We start from the raw sequence: 22,343 nt of genomic DNA on the forward strand, positions 1-22,343 counted from the left end.
GGAGGCAGGAAGGAACACAGCATGCCTGGGCCTATGTAACTAAATGTGGTTAGAGCAGAGGGCATGTGGGGGTATGGGAGTGAAGTGTTGGGGATGAGAGGAGCAGGGGGAAATCGTGAAGGGCCTTGAATGTTGGGATAAAGAGCTTAGACTTTATGCTTTAGGCCAATGGGGAGGATTTGAAGCAGGGATCTGACATGCTCAGATTTGTATTTTCAAAATATCACTCAAGCTGCAATTGCAAAGAAAGGATTGAAGAGGGAATGATTGGGAGCCAGAAGATGAAGAAGGAAGATGGTGCAATAGTGCAGGAGAAAGAGCACAAGGGCTGAACTAAGATAGTAGCAGAGATCATTGAGAGATGAGGATAGATGGGATCATGAGTTAGCAGCCACAGCACTTAGTGACCATGTGTTACAGGAGGAGAAAGGAGTCCACTTTGACTTACATGCTACTGGGGATTGAATGGACAGAGGGATAATTCACTGGGGTACAGAACACAGGACACGGATAGACACATCATATTTATGATGTCCATGGTGCATTCCAGTGGAGGTAGCTAGAAAGTGGGTCTGGAGCTCAGCAAGAGAGAGACAGTACTTGAAGCTGTGGGTGTGGTTGGGACAGACCAGGCAGAATGTGTGGGTAAGAAGCCAAGAGGGCCAACAATGAAGACTCATAGAATAGCAATATTAAGGACAGGTAGAAAATACAGAGCCCATTAAAAAGGCTAAGAGGGAGTGGTCAGAGTATGGAAGAGAACCAGGACAGTGTGATATTATGATAGCCAAGAGAGATAGAGGTGTCCAGGAAGGAATGGCCTACAGAGTTGGGAAGCAGTCAGGTAAGTTGAGGGTTAGAAAGTGCCCAGCTGGTGGCCTTGGTGAGAGCAATTGCAGCAGAGTGATGGACAGAGAGACCAGGTTGCAGTAGACTGAGGGATAAAGGAAGTTGAAGAGCTTGAGTCAGGGAGTCTAGAAACCTGGATTTGAATTAGGAGAAGAGGAGGTATCTCAAGGAGAACATTGGGTTGAGAGAGGAGTTTTATTATAGATGGGAGAGACTTGTTTGTATGCTGAAGGACAAAGAGCCACTGGGGTACCAAGTGTGTATATGGGCATATCCCCATCCCAGTCCCAGGAGACAGGAGTATTTTATTACTGATGTGGGCTAGAATTGCTGGTGCATGTTGCTAATAAAAAGCAAGCCAGATTTTAGTCAGTTTTATTATTGTTTTTACACACTCTTTAGTTTGTGCCCTTATTGCCTGCACCCAAAAGGGAACACTTTTTACTGCTTCACTACCAAGAGGGGAGACGACTGATGGAATGTAGTCTTTGATGAGGTTAAAGGGAGAGATCCAGGGTGGAGACAGAGGGGCTGGCCTTCAACAGGAGGTGGCTCATTCCCTCCTCTAGGACTGAAAAGGAGGAGGAGATGGGAGATGGTTGCGGATGGGGGCATTTGTGTGTTTTGATGGGCAGATGTTGAGGGAATTACCGACTGATAGCATCCGTTCTCCCTGTAAGGTGGGAGGGAGGGCATCTGTACAAACGGACAGTAAGGTCCTTGTCTGTTTTATTCATTGCTGTGTATCTATAGAGCCTACCTAATAGACGCTAAAAACTATTTGCTGAATGAATGGATCAGGAGTGAGAGGAGGAGGTTTCTCTGGGAAATGAGGGAGAAAGAGAGAGAGAGACAAAGAGACTCAGGAATCCAATCCATGTCTGATGAGACCAGAAAAAGGCCACTTGTAATGGCCTCAGCTCTGCCTTGGGGAGTGGGCAGCTGGGGACAATGCCAAGGAAAGCTTCACAAGGGAGATGTTATTTGAACTGGGCTTTGGAGAAGTATAGAAGTTTGCCAGGAGAAAAGGGATATAAGGAGTTATAGAACAAGACCCAGAGATGTGAAAGGATGAGCTCAGTGTACCATGGGTAGAGTGGTTGGCAGTGGGGAGCTGTTGGAGGATATTAGGAAGGGAAGGGAAATGATTGGATTTGTATTTAGAAAGTTAAGGCCTTCCAAGTGCCTTCTGCAGCTAACATGGGCTCCCCTCTAAAAGTAGATGGATAAGGGGGAAACAGAGCTAAGATGTTCTTTTCCACTTTTTGTTTCTCTTTAGTGACCTTGACTTTTGTTCTCCCTCTGTTAGCCACTAGAGAAATTAGTGAAAGAACTGGGGTTTGCTTTGGGGGAAAAAATCAGGGCATGTAACCAGTATCTTTAATTCTCTGCTAAGGCCAGGTGCAGTGGCTCACACCTGTAATCCCAGCAATTTGGGAGCCCAAGGCAGGAGGATCGCTTGAGCTAGGAGTTCAAGATCAGCCTGGGAAACACAGGGAGACCCCATCTCTACACACAAAAAAATTAGCCAGGCATGGTGGCACAGCATGCCTGTGGTTCCAGCTACTTGGGAAGCTGTGGTGGGAGGATTGCTTGGCCCCAGGAGGTGGGGGCTGTAGTGAGCTATGATTGTGCCACTGCACTCCAGTCTGGGCAACAGAGCAAGACCCTGCCACAAACAAACAAACAAACAAACAAACAAACAAACAAACAGAAAACAACTTAGTGGGATTGCCTTGGAGCCAAGGGACCTAAGCAGATATGTTCTCTAAGGCTCCATAGGGCACAATGAGCCCCTGTGATGGGGTGGCACAAGGGGCATTACAGACAGGGAAGCTAATGTGGGCTCATCCTAAGAGGCACTTTCTGCCAGCATTGTTCAACAAAGGCAGCCTCAGAAGCGGGTGAGTGCCTCATGATAAAGTATGTGACAAAGACTGTGGCTACTGCTGGGGAAGCTGCCGGAGGACCAGGCCAGTGGGAGCTGAGCTACATTATCTCCGAAGTTCTGACCTTGAAGAGAGGGAGGGGCTGGCAGTCAGGAATCCCTGAGTCTGCTCTTCAGCACAAACTCCTTCTAAGCAGAGCCTCACACAGCAGAGATACCACTGTGGTCACTGATGGGCCCACCCACCTCTAGCACAGCAGCCACCCTCATACACTTGTGGGGAGGGAGCCTCCAGCATTCTTCCCCTTTTGCTGTGAAACCCTGTGAACAGATCATTTATCTAGGCTCTCACTTGCTCTCCTATTTCACAACAGAGGTGGGCAGGGCATGGTTATTATTCCTATTTGACCAATGCTTCCTTGAGGCCAGAGAGGCACAAGGAGTGGCCCAGCCAACACTAGAACCCAAGCTTTCCAAGTCCCAGCCTGGGTCTCTGCTACCCACCAGACCACAGGGATAGTTGGCCCTTGCTCTGTTCTGCAGGCAGAGGAGGCTTCTGAAGGCTCCTGGGCTGCCAAGCCCCTCCCCAGAGTTGTGTTGCCCAGAACTCTGAGCGAGATGGACCCTCTCAAACCTATGCCTTCCAGACAGTGGAAATCCTAGTCCCCTCCCCTGTTCTGCCACACAGGCGGAAAGTTCTTCCCAAGGGCTAGCCTGCACCCTTTCTGTTGTACTGCGTCTTCTTGGAGCTGGAGAGCAGCCAGCTAGACTAGAGGACAGGGCCAGGGAACAAGGTGAGGACCACCCAAGCTCTGAGAGGTAGGGCCGGGAGCCACCTGGCCCAGCTGGTGAGAAATTTGTTTAAAGTGGGTGTTTAGCAGTTATCACTTAAGGCCTGTGGGGGAGGAACAGTAATTACTACCATTATTGTGAAAATGTGGTTGGTACTGGGCTAGGTAGTTCACATGTTTTATCTCAATCCTCCAACCTTTTTGAGGTAGGTACTCAACACAAGGCTCAGAGGGGTCAACTGATGTGCTCAAGGCCACACAGCAAATAAGTGGTGTGACTCAGCTACAAACCCAGGTTGTTCAGGTAGAAACACTTGTGATCTTAACAACCTGTGTTCTGAGAAGTGAGAGAAGCAAACTGAGTAGGTGTCAAGACTGGAACTAGGTCTGACTCATGGTCCAGGGAACTTTTACTGGCCCTTCTCTCTCTACCCACCCCCCTCCACCTGGTTGGCTTTACTTTCAGTTGGGAATTTATGACGCACTAACTGTGGTGGTGGGAGGGTGTGTGTGTGTGTGTGTGTGTGTGTGTGCATGCGTGCTTGTGTGTTTGTCCCTGGGTAACTGTGGAACAGCTCTTGGGGCACCTCTCCTCCCCTCTCTTCCTCACAGCAGGACTGCAGAATTTTACTCATTTTCTTCCAGTGGTCCTGAGGGTGGTGTGATGTGGGCTTGGGTTGGAATCCCACAGGCTGTGGGACAGTAGCTGTAGGCAACTTCACCTCTCCTAGCCTTAGCTCCCTCATTTTTAAAAGGGGATAAAGGGCCAGGCACAGTGGCTCATACCTGCAATTTCAACATTTTGGGAGGCCAAGGTGGGCAATCGCTTGAGGCCAGAAATTCGAGATCAGCCTGGTCAGCATGGTGAAACTCCATCTCTGCTAAAAATACAAAAAAAGTAGCCAGGCATGGTGGTGCACGCTTGTAATCCCAGCTACTCAGGAGGCTGAGGCAGAAGAATCGCTTAAACCTGGGAGGTGGAAGTTGCAGTGAGTGGAGATCCGGCCACTGAACTCCAGCCTGGGTGATAGAAGGAGACTCAAAAATAAATAAATAAATAAAATAAAAAGAGGATAAAGTATATAACCTCACAGATGGTTGTGAGGATTCAATGCATTAATAGACGTAATTTAAAAAATAATACATAGAGACAGGGTTTGGCCATGTTGTCCAGGCTGGTCTCCAACTCCTGGGCTCAAGTGATCCTCCGGCTTTGGCCTTCCAAAGTGCTGGGAATACAGGAGTGACCACCGCGACCGGCTGAAAGTAAAATGTTGCAAAGCATTCCGAACACACTGAGCATTTTCTAAGGGTAGGAAATGGGTTGTTCAGGAGTCACTCCACGGGGCAGTGCTGACTGGAGTGGCTGAGTTCCCTGTTTTTCTATCGCAATTTGAGGAGATAAACGCTGCCCTAACCAGGCCAGTCAGGAAAGTGGGGAGAAACTGTGGAGGAGCCCCCTCTTCTCACCAGCCATGCCCTGCAGCCTGTCCCCCAGGGTTTTACAAGGTGTCCCCGCGGCGGCCCCTCTGCTCACCGTGCCCAGAGCACAGCCGGGCCCTGGAAAACGCCTCCACCTTCTGCGTGTGCCAGGACAGCTATGCTCGCTCGCCCACCGACCCGCCCTCTGCTTCCTGCACCCGTGAGTCCCCCTCCAGGCTGCACTGCGGAGGGTGGGTTGGGGGGTGGCCAAGGAGGAAGGCCTGATCCAGGTGGTGGTGAAGGCAGGGGTTCCGCACTGGGGCCTAGGAGGGCGGACATGGGGGCCAGCGCCCGGAAGGCGGGGTATGGGGAGCGGAGCCTGGGCGCGCCCTGGGGGCCAGGGCCTTTGATGAGAAGAACCAGAACAACTGCGAGAGTCCAGACGGAGGATGGGGTTAGGATGCCTGGTGGATCACTGAGGAGAGCGCCCCTCCGCCGCCCTCTCCTCACCCTGCCTACCCTCCAGCCGAAAGGGGGGCTCCCGACCTTCCTTCGCACCATCGGTTCTTGGTCCCCATGCTCCCATCCTCCGCTCCTCACTAACCTCCTCCCAAATCCTCACCAACCGCCCCACCACTCTCACATTCCAACCTCCCAAGGGATCCCACGCCCCCATCCCTGACCCTTCCCTGGGGGAGGGGCGAGCCCCTGCTCCCGCTCGCCCCGGGCTCACCTGCCCTCGACCCCTCACTGACTGACCATGTCTGTTCCAATGTCCTTGACTGAACCCACGCCCCCATTCCTCCCACCCCAGACCCCTCACCCCTGTCCTATCCCCTCTACTCACTGGCTCCCACAGCCCATTGCCGCTCATCCATCCCTGTTCCTTCACTGGTCGTCCCTTCTACCCTCCTCCCTGACAGACCCCACGCCACTGTCCCTCCCGTCTCCCGTCCCCCCTCATCCACCCAGTCCCTTGATGAACGGCCCCGTTCCCTCCTCCCCGACTGACCCTCGCGCCCCTGCTTCTCCTGCCTCACGGGGGGTGGACCAGCCCCCGCCCCCCTCGTGCATTCCGCCCCGTCACGGGCACCCACGCCCCGCCCTGACCGCCCCGCCCCTGTGCCGCCTCAGGGCCGCCGTCGGCGCCGCGGGACCTGCAGTACAGCCTGAGCCGCTCGCCGCTGGCGCTGCGACTGCGCTGGCTGCCGCCGGCCGACTCGGGAGGCCGCTCGGACGTCACCTACTCGCTGCTGTGCCTGCGCTGCGGCCGCGAGGGCCCGGCGGGCGCGTGCGAGCCGTGCGGGCCGCGCGTGGCCTTCGTACCGCGCCAGGCCGGGCTGCGGGAGCGAGCCGCCACGCTGCTGCACCTGCGGCCCGGAGCGCGCTACACTGTGCGCGTGGCCGCACTCAACGGCGTCTCGGGCCCGGCGGCCGCCGCGGGAGCCACCTACGCGCAGGTCACCGTCTCCACCGGGCCCGGGGGTAAGGCCGCCTGCGCCCCCCACCCTGAGGTCCCCGCGCCCTTTCGGGGCCACCCGGTCGGTCTAGCAGGAGCCCCACCCACCCGCCCCAGAGAAGCCACCTCTGTACACGCACCCCGCCCCTCTCCAGGACACAAAGTCACCCCCCGGACGCCCCAGCGTCAGTCGCCCTCCCCAGTGTGCGAGAGGGACTGAGGATGCAGGCGTCCCCTTACTACCGGGCCAGAGGGGAGACGCGCGTTCTGTGCGTCTGCGGGAAGCCGCTGGGCGCTCGCTTGTCTCCTGGACGCCTTGCACAAAGCCTCTGTCCCTCTCACAGCCCTGCAGTTGGCCTTGCCGCTGATTTCTCAGGGAAAAAGAGGTGGAAAGTCCCTTAATCTCTTAACTTCCCTTTAAAAAATGTCAGTAGGAAGCCGAATTCACTTCCTTCCCTCTGTCTCGGGAAGCAGGATCCCGTCCTGTGTCCCTTACCTCCACCACTTGGCCTCTGCATGGTTTTGCTGCATCGGCCACCTCCTTTCCTGGTCCCGGGAAAGGGCAAGGAAGCTTGTAGAGTTAGGCTGTAGGGGCGACGGAACCCACCAGCTAACACATCTCTGAGTCTGGACATGAGGTGAATAAGTGAAGACCTACAACCTTTTTACACCATGCCTTCATTCCTGACAGTTTCTTTTGATTCGCTTCTCAGCTGGGGTGGACCTTCAAGTATGCTTGTATTCTTTACAAGAAAGATAAGCGAGTGGTATGGTTTCCGATTCTCTTCCTAATCGAGGCTATAGGATCGGCCTGTCACCCTGCATCCCTGCTTTCTGTGATCCCGCTTCTGTCTTCTGGTAGTGGTGTTGCCAAGGAGAAGTCTGAGGCCAGGGTTACTTTCATTCTTTTCTACGTAACTTGGACATATGACATATACACGTATGCACACGGATGTTAGAGTAATTCTTTAACCTACTTAACTTACTGTTGAATATAAATTTTTTTTTTTTTTTTTTTTTTTTGAGACAGAGTCTTGCTCTGTCAACAGGCTGGAGTGCAGTGGCACAATCTCGATTCACTGCAACCTCTGCCTCCCGGGTTCAAGTGATTCTCCTGCCTCAGTCTCCCGAGTAGCTGGAACTACAGGTGCATACCACCACACCCAGCTAATTTTTGTATTTTTTAGTAAAGACGGGGTTTCACCATGTTGACCAGGATGGTCTCGATCTCTCAACCTCATGATCTGCCCGCCTCAGTCTCCCAAAGTGCTGGGATTACAGACGTGAGCCACTGTGCGCCCAGCCAAACTTTTTTTTTTTTTTTTTTGAAATGGAGTTTCGCTCTTGTAACCCAGGCTGGAGTGTGGTGGTGTGATCACAGCTCACAGCAACCTCTGGCTCCCGGGTTCAAGCGATTCTCCTGCCTCAGCCTCCCGAGTAACTGGGATTACAGGTGTGCACCACCACACCCAGCTAAGTTTTGTGTTTTTAGTAGAGATGGGGTTTCACCATGTTGGCCACGCCGGTGTCAAACTCTTGACCTCAAGTCATCTGCCCGCCTCTGCCTCCCAAACTGCTGGGATTACAGGCATAAGCCACCACGTGCCTGGCCGAAAATAATCATTTAACCAATATGGATTTCTTTTCTTTTTCTTTTTCTTTTTTTTTTTTTTTTTTGAGACTGAGTCTTGCTCTCTCACCCAGGCTGGAGTGCAGTGGCGCCATCTCAGCTCACTACAAGCTCCGCCTCCCGGGTTCACACCATTCTCCTGCCTCAGTCTCCCAAGTAGCTGGGACTACAGGTGCACACCGCCATGCCCGGCTAGTTTTTTGTATTTTTAGGGCTAGTTTTTTGTGTTTTTAGTAGAGACGGGGTTTCACCATGTTAGCCAGGATGGTCTCGATATCCTGACTTCGTGATCCGCCTGCGTCAGCCTCCCAAAGTGCTGGGATTACGGGCATGAGCCACCAAGCCCGGCCACCAATATGGATTTCTTTTGATTGAGTAAACCTTTTTATTTGCACAACTTTTTTTTTTTTTTCGGGTGAAGTTTTCTTCAGGCCAGGAACAGTGGCTCATTCCGGTAGTCTCAGCACTTTGGGAGCCTGAGGCCAGGAGCAACATAGTGAGACCCTGTCTCTACAAAAAAATGTTAAAAATTAGCCAGGCATGGTGATGTGTGCCTGTAGTCCCAGCTGCTCAGGAGGGTGAAGCAGGAGGATCAGTTGAGCCCAGGAGTTTGAGGCTGCAGCAAGTGATAATTGTGCCACTGCACTCCAGCCTGGGTGACAGAGCCAGACCATGTCTCTTAAAAAAAAAAAAAAAAGTTTTATTCAGCCACTGCTTTGACTAGAACTTCTGATAGCTCAAATATATCTCTTAAAAATATCTCTAAGCCTTAGGTTGTACATTCATTTTCTGATTCTCAAATCTTGTCACTTCACTTCCCTTATCATTTTGAGCTCTTAATCCATTTCCACTGCCTTTTGGAGATTTCCCAGCTTGTCTGGGTTTCTGAAACAGTGCTGTTTTTTACTGTCTCTATTGTGATTTAACGTTTGCTATTGCATTTACATTTTTAAAAATTCTTTTTTTCCATCTTTCTTTCATGTCAGATGAGTATTTTGCCGACGTGAAAAGGTTTGAGGGTGACACATCTCACACGAGTGTGAATCCCCAATCATCACACTTACGAACTACAAAAGGATCATATTTTTTAAAATTCAGTATAGAAAAGGAAAAAACTCCCTAATCTTATTACGTAGATATAAACAACTATTAATATCTTAGAGTATATACTTCCAGAAAATTTTTCCTGTCTATCTTGATCTCTGTATTCATATTTGTAACTATCTACCTATAAAATCCCTTTTGTTTTAATACACTCATGCACCATATGAAGACATTTTGGTCAACAATGGATGGCATATATGATGGTGGTCCTGTAAGATTATAATAGAGCTGAAAGACTCCTGTCACTTAGTACTTTCTGTCACAATTGCCTAAAGTATTCAGTACAGTCACATGCTGTCACCCAGGCTGTACAGGTTGTAGCCTAGGTGTGTCATAGGCTATGCTGTCTAGGTTTGTGTACGTACACGTTGATGTTTGTACAACAATGAAATCACCTAACAACACATTTCTCAGAACATCTTCCCATCATTTAGCAATGCATGATGGTATATGTAATACTAACTTTTATCTGGCATTTTATATTAACAATCTTAACTGTTTTGACACAGATAGATTTAGAAGCCTTGTTAAGGAAATACTCTTCTATTTCCATGTTCTCAATAAGAATACTAAGCTTCCACTGAATGAGTGTCGCTGTGTTTGTCACTGTGCAATATGATTTTCTACATTAATTCATTGAAATGGGGTTGGGTGCTGTGGTTCACGCCTGTAATCCCAGCACTTTGGGAGGCTGAGGCAGGCGGATCATTTGAGGTCAGAAGTTCGAGCCAGCCTGGCCAATATGGCAAAACCCTGTTTCTAAAAATAAAAAAAAATTACCCAGGAGTGGTGGTGCACACCTGTAATCCTAGCTACTGGGGAGGCTGAGGCAGGAGAATCGCTTGAACCCCAGAGGTGGAGGTTGCAGAGAGCAGAGATCGTGCCACTGTACTCCAGCCTGGGCGACAGAGCGAGACTCCACCTAAAAAAAAAAAAAAAAAAAAAAAAAAAAAAAGAGAAAAAAGCAATGAAACTCATCTTAGATTGGTCTTGGAACCCAGGTCTGTCTGACCTCAAAGCCCTGTGCCTTTAACCCCTAGGCCATATAATGCTTCAGTGAACTTTTCTAAAATCAGAAATGGATGCTAATTTTATAAAATGCTTCTTAAGCATTTTCAATATGACCAATTTTTTTCCTTTTTGACCTGTCAGTATGATGAATTCTATTAATGGATTTTTCAATGTGAACTCTCTGCACTCCTGGATTATACCCTACTAGATATGAGTATATTATTCTTTGGATGTTTTGCTGAGTTCATTTGCTTATATCATAAGATTTTTTTTCCATCTGCATTTCTAAGAGAGATTAGTGTTTTGTAATGTGTTCTTTGTTAAGTTTTGGCACTATGGTGATGCTGGCTTTGGTAAAGACATTGGGAAAAATTTCTTCTTTTTCTCTGCTCTGGTACAGTTTTAATAACACATTTATATATTCCTTGAAGCATGAAAAACTGCCTGGGAAACTTTCTGGGTTCTATGCCATTTTTGGAGAGAATGTTTGATTTATTTATTTATTATTTTTAATTAATTAATTTATTTTTTTAGATGGAGCCTCACTCTGTCGTCCAGGCTGGAGTACCATCACCATCTCAGTTCACTGCAACCTCCACCTCCCAGGTTCCAGTGATTCTGCTGCCTCAGCCTCCCAAGTAGCTGGGATTACAGGCGCCCACCACCACGCCCAGCTAATTTTTGTGTTTTTAGTAAACATGGGGCTTCACCATGTTGATCAGGCTGGTCTTGAACTCCTGACCTCAGGTGATCTGCCCGCCTCGGCCTCCCAAAGTGCTGGGATTACAGGTGTGAGGCACCGTGCCTGGCAGTTTGATATTTTTAATCTTTACTGTAACTTCTTCTTGATCAGTTTTATAAATCTGTGCTTTCCTAGAAAATGTTTTGGCATTCTTTTTCTAATTTATTATTAGAAATGTATATATATTTCTTCAGTACCTGGAGTTAACATCACTTTCTCTTTCTTGCTGTTGCATGCTTGTGATTTCTCTGTTTTTTCTTAATTATCCTTGCCAGAAGTTAATTTTATTGGTTATGACACAGAGTCAGCTCTTGAACCTATCAATTCCACTGTTCTTTATTTTCTTTTTTTTTTTTCTTTTTTTTTTTTTGAGACGGAGTCTCGCTCTGTCGCCCAGGCTGGAGTACAGTGGCCGGATCTCAGCTCACTGCAAGCTCCGCCTCCCAGGTTTACTCCATTCTCCTGCCTCAGCCTCCCAAGTAGCTGGGACTACAGGCGCCCGCCACCTCGCCCGGCTAGTTTTTTATGTATTTTTAGTAGAGACGGGGTTTCACCGTGTTCGCCAGGATGGTCTCGATCTCCTGACCTTGTGATCCGCCTGTCTCGGCCTCCCAAAGTGCTGGGATTACAGGCTTGAGCCACCGCGCCCGGCCTGTTCTTTATTTTCATCACTTATTTTATGATTTTTTTTTTTTTTTTTGAGATAGAGTCTCACTCTGTTGCCCAGGCTGGAGTCCAATGGCATGATGTCAGCTCATTGCACCCTCCGGCTCCCAGGTTCCAGTGATTCTGCTTCCTCAGCCTCCCAAGTAGCTGGGAGTACAGGTGCAGGTCAGCATGCCTGGCTATATTTTATGATTTTATCTTTATTAATACCTCTATCCTGCTTTCCTGAAGTCTTTTTTTTTTTTTTTGAGACAGAGTTTCACTCTGCCTGTCACCCATGCTGGAGTGCAGTGGCATGATCTTGGCTCACTGCAATCTCTGCCTCCTGAGTTCAAGTGATTCTCCTGCCTCAGCCTCCCGAATAGCTGATATTACAGGTGTGCATCACTATGCCTGGCTAATGTTGCATTTTTTTGTAGAGATGGGGTCTCACTATGTTGCCCAAACCAGTCTTGAACTCCTGGACTCAAGCAATCCACCTGCCTTGGCCTCCCAAAGTTTTGGGATAACAGGTGTGAGCCACCCCGCCCAACCTCTGAAGTCTTTTTCTAGGCAAGTCCAGTGCTTAGTTATTTTTTGTTTAAGTTTTTTAAAACTATGAGTTTTCCTCTGAATATAGCTTTGTCACTTCCAATACATTTGATACATGATATTATCACATTGTTAGTATTATAGGGTTTTTTTTAGGTATAATTCATATAACATAAAATTCACCATTTTTAAATATACAATTCAGTGATTTTTCATATATTCACATAGTTGTGCAACAAGTACTATCTAATTCTAAAACATTTCATCACCCTGAAAGGAAACCCATTAGTCACTCACCATTCTATCCACCTCCTCTAGCTCTTGGTAACAACTGGCCTTTCTGTTTCTATGGATTTGCCTATTCTTGGCATCTCAATACATGGAATTATACAATATGTGAACTTTCATGTCTGGCTTCTTTCGCTTAGCATAATGGTTTCAAGGTTCATTCATGTTGTAGCATGTATCAGTACTTCATTCCTTTTTTTTTTTTTTTTTTTTGAGACCCAGGCTGGAGTGCGGTGGTGCGATCTTGGCTCACTGCAAGCTCCACCTTCCAGGTTCAGGCCATTCTCCTGCCTCAGCCTCCTGAGTAGCTGGGACTACAGGAGCCCGCCACCACGCCCGGCTAGTTTTTTTGTATTTTTTTTTTTTTAGTAGAGACGGGGTTTCACTGTGTTAACCAGGATGGTCTCCATCTCCTGACCTTGTGATCCGCCCGCCTTGGCCTCCCAAAGTGCTGGGATTACAGGCGTGAGCCACCGCGTCCGGTCACTTCATTCCTTTTTATGGCTCAATGACATTCCATTGCATGGACAGACCACAGTTTTGCTAATTCATTCATCAGTTGATAGACATTGGGCTGTTTCTACATTTTGGCTATTATGAATAATACTATTATGAATATTAATGTATTCATAATACATTAATGAATGTATGTTTTTGCGTAAATGTATATTTTCAGTTCTCATGGCTAGGTACCTAGGAGTGGAATTGCTAAGTCATATGGTTATGGACTGAATTATGTTACCTCTGATTAATGTGTTAAAACCCTAAACCCCAATGTGACTATATTTGGAGAAAGTCCCTTTAAGGAGGTAATTAAGGTCAAATGAGATATAAGGGTGGGCCCTAATCCGTTAGGAGGTATCTCTATAAGAAAAGGGAGAGACAGCACAGCTCATTCATTCTTTGTCCGTATGTGCACAGAGGAAAGGCCACATGAGAATACAGTGGGAAGGTGGCTGGTCAGGAAAATAGCTCTCACCAGATTACAAATCTGCTGACCTCTTGACCTGGGACTTCTGGCCTTCAGAAGTGTGAGAAAATAAATTTTTGTTATGAAAGCCAAAGGTGGCTTTTGTTAGGAAAGCCACCTTTGTTATTTATTTATTTATTTTTTGAGACAGTCTTCCTCTGTCACCCAGGCTGGAGTATAATGGTTCAATCTCAGCTCCCTGCAACCTCCGCTTCCCAGGTTCAAGCAATTCTCATGCCTCAGCTTGCCGAGTAGTTGGGATTACAGGTGCATGCCACCACGCCTGGCTAATTTTTGTAGTTTTTAGTAGAGACAGGGTTTCCCCATGTTGGCCAGGCTGGTTTCAAACTCCTGGCCTCAGGTGATCTGCCTATCTTGGCCTCCCAAAGTGCTGGCGTTACAGGTGTAAGCCACCATGCCTGGCCTGAAAGCCACCTTTGTTATTAAAGGTCTGTGGTTTCTTGTTATGGTAACCTGAGCTGACTAATACATATAGTAACTTTTTAAACTTTTGAGGAATTATCAACTTTTTCAAAGCAGCTGTACCATTTTGTATTCCTACCTGCAAAGTACAAGCGTCCAAGTTTCTCCGCCTCCTCACTAATACTTGTTATTGTTTGTCTTTTAAACGGTAGCCATCCTACCAGATGTGAGGTGGTATCTCATTGTGGCTTTGATTTGCATTTCCCTAATAACTAATGATATGGAACATCTTTTCCTATGTAGGTTTTCTTTTTGTCATTAAGTTATAAGATATTATAACTATAGATATGTATTAGAGACACTAGACCCTTGTGTTAGTTTCCCAGGGTTGCTGTAACAAGATGCCAAAAAACTGGCTGGCCTAAAACAAATATATTGCAAAATCTAGGTGTCATCAGGGCCGTGCTCTCTCTGATGGTTCTAGGGGAGGACTTTTTCCTGCTCTTTCAGCTTCTCATGTTTCCTAGCAATCCTTGGTGTTCCTTGGCTTGCAGACGCATCACTCTAGTCACTTGACTGTCTTTTCCCTGTGTCTTCACATCATCATCTCTCTAGGTGTTTTTCTCTGTGTTCAAATTCTCCTTTTCATGAAGATGCCAGTCATGTTGGATTAGAGCCTACCCTAATGGTCTCATTTTTTTTTTTTTTTTTTGAGACAGAGTCTCGCTCTGTTGCCCAGGCTGGAGTGCAGTGGCACGATCTTGGCTCACTGCAAGCTCCGCTTCCCGGGTTTACGCCATTCTCCCGCCTCTGCCTCCTGAGTAGCTGGGACTACAGACGCCCGCCACTGTGCCCGGCTAATTTTTTTGTATTTTTAGTAGAGATAGGGCTTCACCGTGTCAGCCAGGATGGTCTCAAACTCCTGACCTCGTGATCCACCCGCCTCAGCCTCCCAAAGTGCTGGGATTACAGGCATGAGCCACTGCGCCTGGTCCCTAATGGCCTCATTTTAACTTGATTACCTCTGTAAAAATAAGATCACATTCTGAGAAGAGGGGGTGGTGGTTGGGACTTCAACATATCTTTTTTAGAGACACAATTTAACCCATACAAACTTTGTCAGATACGTGATTTGTGAATATTTTCTCCCACTCTGTGGTTTGGCTTTCACTTTATTGTGAATAGCCTTTCAATCACAAAATCTTTTAGTTTCTTCTTTTTTTCTCCCCCAAGATGGAGTCTTGCTCTGTTGCCCAGGGTAGAGTGCAGTGGTGTGATCTCAACTCACTGCAACCTCCACCTCCTGGGTTCAAGCGATTCTCCTGCCTCAGTCTCTGGAGTAGCTGGGACTACAGGTGCACACCACCACATCCAGCTTTTTTTTTTTTCAGATGGGCTAGAGTGCAGTGGCACGATCTCGGCTCACTGCAACCTCCACCTCCTGGGTTCAAGCAATTCTCCTGCCTCAGCCTCCCGAGTTGCTGGGATTACAGGCACACACTGCCATGCCCGGCTAATTTTTTTTTGTATTTTTAGTTGAGACAGAGTTTTACTATGTTGGCCAGGCTGATCTCGAACTCCTGACCTCGTGATCTGCCTGCCTCAGCCTCCCACAGGATTACAGGCGTGAACCACTGTGCCTGGCCAAAAACTTTTAATTTTGATGAAGTCGAATTTATTTATTTTTTCCTTGATTGCTTGTGCTTTTGGTGTCATCGCTAAGAAACCATTGCTTAGTCCAGGGTTAACATTTCTGTGTTTTAGTGTTGTAGTTTTGACTCAAATTATTTTAGAGGATGTGCTTTTATTTCCAGATGACTTGCTTTTATTTTGTTTATCTTTATGTTGCTGATTGTAGTGCTTCATGGAGGTTCGTACATGGTAAAAATTTTTAAACTATTTCATGGCTACTTTAAAACAATGTGCACTATTTTATAGTGTAGTTGTTTTTCTCTCTCTCTTTATATATCTATATCTCTATCTATCTATCTATATGCAGATCTTCCTCAACTTAATGACAGGCTTATGTCCCATTAGGCTTATTATAGGTTGAAAATACTATAAGTTGAAAATGCCTTTAATGCACCTAGCCTGGCAAATATCATGCCTTAGCCTAGCCTTCTTTAAACATGCTCAGAACGCTTACATTAGCCTACAGGTGGGCAAAAGCACCTGTTTTACAATGAGTATTTTACATTGAGTATCTCGCGTAATTTATTGAATACTGTATTGAAAGTGCAAAAACAGGCCGGGCGCGGTGGCTCAAGCCTGTAATCCCAGCACTTTGGGAGGCCGAGACGGGCGGATCACAAGGCCAGGAGATCGAGACCATCCTGGCTAACACAGTGAAACCCCGTCTCTACTAAAAAAATACAAAAAACTAGCCGGGCGAGGTGGCGGGCGCCTATAGTCCCAGCTACTCGGGAGGCTGAGGCAGGAGAATGACGTAAACCCGGGAGGCGGAGCTTGCAGTGAGCTGAGATCCGGCCACTGTACTCCAGCCTGGGCGACAGAGTGAGACTCCGTCTCAAAAAAAAAAAAAAAAAAAAAAAAAAGAAAGTGCAAAAACAGAACGGTTGTATTGTTTTTACACCATTGTAAAACAATCATCAGTTAAACCATCACGAGTTATTAGTGTTGTAGTTCCTTCTTATTTTTTACTTGATGTTCCGAAGACTGAGAGGGGTTCGTTTTGCATTCTACTTGTGATTTTGTTAAAATTCCTTGTATTTGTAATGAATTTTATTTTAAATATTTCAATTTTGCTGATGCACTTTTAGTTTCTTCACCCAGGCCTTCTCAGTTTCTCCATTTTCATCTCATCTCATCCTGTTTCTTTTTCTTCTCCACCTGTTTTCTCCTTATGACCTTCTGTACCTAGTTGGTGGAGACTGTGTTTTCTTTCTTCTTAAAGTGCCAGGGCGTTTTACTTACTCTCTATCACATTAAATCACTTTTCAAGATCTGCTTCTCCTGAGTCTTCAGAATAATGTTGCTATTCCCTTATTCTGAAATATTTTTTCATATATCCAATTTCTGGTGTTTTCTATTTACTTATTCTTGAGTAAGGAGATAGCTGGTGTTTGTTAACAACAACAAAAAAGATGCGTGAATTGCCCTTTGAATTAGTTACGAGGTTTTCAGCTGCAAGTAACAATAAATCTCAGTCTGATTTTATTTTATTATTATTATATTATTATTATTAGATACAAGGTCTTACTCTGTCACTCAGGCTGGAGTGCAGTGGCATGATCATAGGCTCACTGCAACCTCGAACTCCTGGGGTCAGGTGATCCCCCCACCTGAGTCTCCCAAGTAGCTAGGACTGCAGGCATGTGCCAACATGCCCAGCTAACTCTCTTTTTCTTTTTAAATTTTTCTGTAGAGATGGAGTATTGCTATGTTGCCCAGGCTGGTCTCTAACTCCTGGCCTCAAGCAAGACCCCCACCTATGCCTCTCAAAGCTCTGGGATTATAGGCATGAGCCACAATGCTGGGCCCTAACTGACTTTAACTTAAATGATTTCTTAGCTCACATAAGAGGGCTAGAATTAGAGCTTGGTTCATTCAGCAGCTCAAAAGTGTCCTCAAGGACCCAGGTTTTTTCTGTCTGTCCATTCTGCCATTCTTATCACATAGGCTGGTTCCCTCATGGTAGCAAAGCGGCTGCAGCAGCTCCAGACGTCACATCCTTACCATTCAGAGGCAGAAAAAGAACTGTTTCTTCCTTGCAGGTATCTTTTCAAAAGCAAGAAACTTCTCTGAATCCCATGTCTCCAGCTAACTTCTTTTGTTGGCCAGAACTGGACAGTAAGCCCAACCCTAAACCATTCATTGGCAAAGGGAATGAGTGCACACAAATGTCTTAGAACAACCAGAATTTACCCAAGTCACATATGGGGAGACAGACTCTGAACCAAAAATTCAGCTCAACTAGCAGGAAAGGGAACAAGGCTGTTGACTAGGTTTCCAATAGTATCTGCTGCAACTTTGGCCCCACTTGGGTGCTGGCTGATTCCTATCCCAAAGCTACAGCTGGAGAGCAGGTGCTGGGTGTTAGTTTTTAACTCCATTAGCAGGATTTATCAGGCTTTCATCTAACTATCTCTTTGGAGCTGAAATGGAACCATCTTCTACCTCTCTATCCTCTCTATCCTGGCCATCTGATACTTTCCACAAATGTAGCTCAAAAATTGACATGTCTAGCCTCCCTTCCCCATCTCTGCCCCTATCTGAATTCACAAGGAACTTTTCCACCTCCTAGAATGCTTCATCACTCCTCTCACCTTTGTGCTCAGGTCTTTTCTGGGAGCTGCCATCTCAAAGTGAATTTTGGCTGAGAAGCGCCCCTGGGGGATAGGGAAGAGCACTCTTCCTCGAAAGCAGCTCTACAGTAGAGTGCTGGCTGTGCATTGTCCACTTGACAAAGACCTGGTGTTTGTTTTTTTTTTTTTTTTTTTTAAAGGGTCAGACACTGAATGGAGGAATAAAGGATTTTTCGAGTTATTTTTAGAATGGGAGGCAATGCTACTCTGTGGGCAGTGTAGACTGGGGATTCATTACAATTGCACTTTTTTGATCTAGTCCCACTGGCTTAATCAAAGTAGAAATGTGCCACTCTTCTCTCCAGCGCCCATTCTGGCGATCAGCTGTCAAGACTAGTTTATGGTGAGGGTGTAGGTTTTCAACTCTTACTGTGTCTTTATGTTTTAATTGGAATTTGGGAAAGACATGGAGTGGAGGCTGCTAGCTGTATATAACATTGAAGACTAGAAACCACATCCACACACTTATCAGAGCCTGAGCCACCTACTCCCTGTCTCCACTCCCTTGCCTTATTACTGTCTGATCAGTACTTTCCTCAATCCCCGGAAGGCACCAGGAACGTCCACTTTATGAAAGCCAGTGGGAAGTTTGAATCATCATCTTACTCTGTGTCCTGTCAGCATAAGACATTGCCCAGCGCCCGCTCCTCTTGCTGGAATGCTCAGTCCCTCATACACATGACTTCATAAAATTCCCACAGCAAGCCTAGGAGGTGTCATCATTGTTCCCATTTGACAGATGGGGAAACCAAGGATCAGGGAGTAAGATCACTTGCTTGTGGACCAATAGTGGGCTGACCACCGGAAAAGTCAGGAGGGAACCTTCCTAAATGTTCTCTTCCCTGGGCTTCCATCACCATGGTCTTCCTCCTGCCTCTCTGGCTGCTTCTTGTCAAGCTTATTCTCCTTTGCCTGGTTCTTAAATGTTGGCATTTCTCAGGCTTATTCCCTGAAAGCCTTTCCTCTTCTCTTTCTATGCATTTTCCCTGGATGGTTTCATCCCTTCACCTTCTCATGGCTCCTGCATCTCCATCTTTCTCCCAGACACCTTTTCTGAGCCCCAGAACCATTTCTCCCACTGCCTTCCTGGCATCTTCTCTTGGAAACCCCTTTGCTGAACACTAACCTCAGACCTTATTACCTCCCATACATGTGTGTATGTGTGTGTATGCTGCTGTTCATCTGACGTCATCTAGACCGGCTGTTCTCAAACTTGCCTGCACACTGGAATCACCAAGAAACTTAAAAAATAAAGCAACTAATCCCTGAGCTCCAGCCTACAGAGATGATGATTTGTTTGCTCTGGGTTGTGACCTGGGCATCATTTTTTTTATTGTAAAAAACACATAAAATGTATCATCTTAACCCATTTTATGTGTATAGTATGGTAATGTTAACTAGATATGTTGTCCAATGGATCTCTGTAACTTTTTCTTTTCCTTTTTTTAATTTTTTTTTTTTTTTTTTTTTTTTTTGAGACTGGGTCTCGCTGTATTGCCTAGGCTGGAGTGCAGTGGCAGCCTTGACCTTCTGGTGTTAGGCAATCCTCCTGTCTCAGCCTCCCACGTAGCTGGGACCACAGGTGTGTGGCATCATGCCCAGCTAATTTTTTTATTTTTTTGTAGAGACAGGGTTTCACTTTGTTGTCCAGGCTGGTATTGAACTCCTGGGCTCAAGCGATCCTCCCACCTTGGTTCTCTCAAAGTGCTGAGATTACAGACATGAGCTCTCATACCTGGGGTGTAGAACTTTTTCATCTTGCAAAGCTGAAATTCTATATCCAGTCAACAACTCCCCTTTACCCTCACCACCCTCCCCTGGCAACTACCATTCTACTTCCTTTTTTTGGGGGGGGGGTGGTGCTGGGACAGGGTCTCACTCTATCAACCATGCTAGAGGGCACTGGTGCAATCTTGGCTCACTGCAACCTCTGCTTCCTGGGTTCAAGTGATTCTCCTGCCTCAGCCTCCCAAGTAGCTGAGATTATAGGTGCCCCCCACCACACCTGGTTAATTTCTGTATTTTTAGTAGAGACAGGGTTTCACCACATTGGCCAGGCTGGTCTTGAATTCCTGGCCTCAAGTGATCTACCTGCCTTGGCCTACCAAAGTGTGCTGGGTTTACAGGCATGAGTCACTGAGATTACAAACATGAGTCACTGCACCTGGCCTACTATTCTACTTTCTGTTTCAAAGAGTTTGACTACTTTAGATACCTCACATAAGTGGAATCATGCAGTATTTGTCTTTTTGTGACGGATTATTTCACTTAGCATAATGTCTTCAAGGTTCATTCATACTGTAGCATATGACAGAGTTTTCTTCTTTTTAAGGACTGAATAGTATCCTCTTGTATGTATACACTACATATTCTTTTTTCTTTTTTCTTTTTTTTTACTCTTTTATTATTATACTTTAAGTCCTAGGGTACATGTGCACAACGTGCAGGTTTGTTACATAGGTATATATGTGCCATGTTGTTTGCTGCACCCATCAACTCGTCATTTACATTAGGTATTTCTCCTACTACTGTCCCTCCCCCCACCCCCACCCCCAACAGGCTCCAGTGTGTGATGTTCCCTGCCCTGTGTCCATGTGTTCTCATTGTTCAACTCCCACCAATGAGTGAGAACATGCAGTGTTTGGTTTTCTGTCCTTGTGATAGTTTGCTTAGATTGATGGTTTCCAGTTTCATCCATGTCCCTGCAAAGGACATGAACTCATACTTTTTCATGGCTGCATAGTATTCCATGGAGTATACACCATATTTTCTTTATCCATTTATCCACTTATGAACATTTAGGTTGCTTTCACCTCTTGGCCATTGTGGATAATGCCACAATGACCATGGGTGAGCAGTATCTCTTCAAGACCTGATTTCAGTTCATTTGGATATATAGGCCTAGAAACAGGATTGCTAGATCGTATAGTAATTATAATTTTTTGAGGAACCTCCATATTGTTTTCCATAGCAGCTGCACCAATTTACATTCCTACCAATTTACATTGCTACACAACGGTGTACAAGGGTTCCAGTTTTTTCATGTCCTTGCCAACACTTGTTATGTTCTATATTTTTGGTAGTGGTCATCCTAAAGGATGTGAGGTGATATCTCATTGTGATTTTGATTTAAATTTCCCTGATGATTAATGACATTAAGCATCTTTTCCTGTGCTTCTTGGCCTTTTGTATATCTTTTTTTTTTTTTTGAGGCAGAGTCTCACGCTGTTGCCCAGGCTGGAGTGCAGTGGTGCAATCTCAGCTCACTGCAAACTCCGCTTCCCAAGTTCAAACAATTCTTGTGCCTCAGCCTCCCAAGTAACTGGGATTACAGGTGCACACCACCACGCCCAGCTAACTTTTGTATCTTCAGTACAGACAGGGCTTCACTACGTTGGCCAGGCTGGTCTCAAACTCTTGACTTCAGGTGATCTGCCCCCCTGGCCTCCCCAGGTGCTGGGATTACAGGCAAGAGCCACCACGCCTGCCCGGCCTGTATATCCTTTTTGAAGAAATGTCTACTCAAGCTGGTCTGAGTGCAGTGTTGTTTACAACTAAATGATCACAATCAGTCATAGATTTCTTTGTTCCTTCTCCACTCCCGCTGTCTCTATTTTTTAATTGAGTTATTTGGTCTTTGTTGTTGAGTTCTAGATGTTCTTTATACATTCTGGATATTAACCCCTTAGATAAATGGTTAGCAAGCATTTTCTCCCATTTCAAAGATTGCCTCTTCACTCTGATTATTGTTGCCTTTGCCCTGCAAAGGTTTGATGTAGTCTCATTTGTCTATTTGTGTTTTTGCTGCCTGTGCTTTTGGTGTCATATCCAAGAAATCATTGCCAAATCCAGTGTCATGAAGCTTTCTCCTGTGTTTTCTTCTAGGAGTTTTATCATTTCAGATCCTACATTTAGGTCTTTAATCCACTTTGAGTTCATTTTTTTTATATGATGTTAGGTGAGCATCCAACTTCATTCTTTTGCAGGTGGATATTCACTTTTCTCAGTGTCATTTGGTGAAGAGACTATCCTTTCTGTATAGCATAACCTTGGTACTCTTGTGGGAGATCATTTGACCATACATGGAGAGGAGTTATTTCTGGGCTCTGTATTCTGTTTCATTGGTCTATATGTCTGTACCATATTGTTTTGATTACTGTAGCTTTGAAATATGTTTTGAGGTCACGAAATGTGAGGACTCTACCTTTGCGTGTGTGTGTGTAGGTTTTGTTGTTGGTTGGTTT

The 22,343-nt window shown here is 46.2% G+C and overlaps 1 protein-coding gene, 1 long non-coding RNA gene and 1 other non-coding gene across 4 annotated transcripts in view; 1 reads left to right on the forward strand and 2 right to left on the reverse strand.

Annotated features, from left to right (window-relative positions):
* LOC105494747 (EPH receptor A10) overlaps positions 1-22,343 on the forward strand; it is a 50,772-nt gene that overhangs the window by 6,107 nt on the left and 22,322 nt on the right. For both annotated transcript variants that reach the window (XM_071095921.1, XM_011763513.2), the window contains exons 4-5: positions 5,015-5,170; positions 6,085-6,435. In XM_071095921.1, coding sequence (XP_070952022.1) covers positions 5,015-5,170; positions 6,085-6,435 — 507 coding nt within the window. The remainder of the gene's footprint in view (positions 1-5,014; positions 5,171-6,084; positions 6,436-22,343) is intronic.
* Positions 1,296-5,916, reverse strand: LOC139363049 (uncharacterized). Its single transcript, XR_011622932.1, has 4 exons — positions 5,798-5,916; positions 5,066-5,378; positions 4,315-4,406; positions 1,296-1,420 (listed from the first exon to the last, which is right to left on the reverse strand). It is a non-coding gene; the product is annotated as an uncharacterized lncRNA (long non-coding RNA).
* On the reverse strand, positions 9,020-9,118 carry LOC112429065 (small nucleolar RNA U13). The gene has a single exon (XR_003021199.1). It is a non-coding gene; the product is annotated as a small nucleolar RNA U13 (small nucleolar RNA).

This window comes from Macaca nemestrina, chromosome 1 (assembly GCF_043159975.1).
Source record: "Macaca nemestrina isolate mMacNem1 chromosome 1, mMacNem.hap1, whole genome shotgun sequence".
In the NCBI taxonomy this organism is placed as follows: Eukaryota; Metazoa; Chordata; class Mammalia; order Primates; family Cercopithecidae; genus Macaca; species Macaca nemestrina.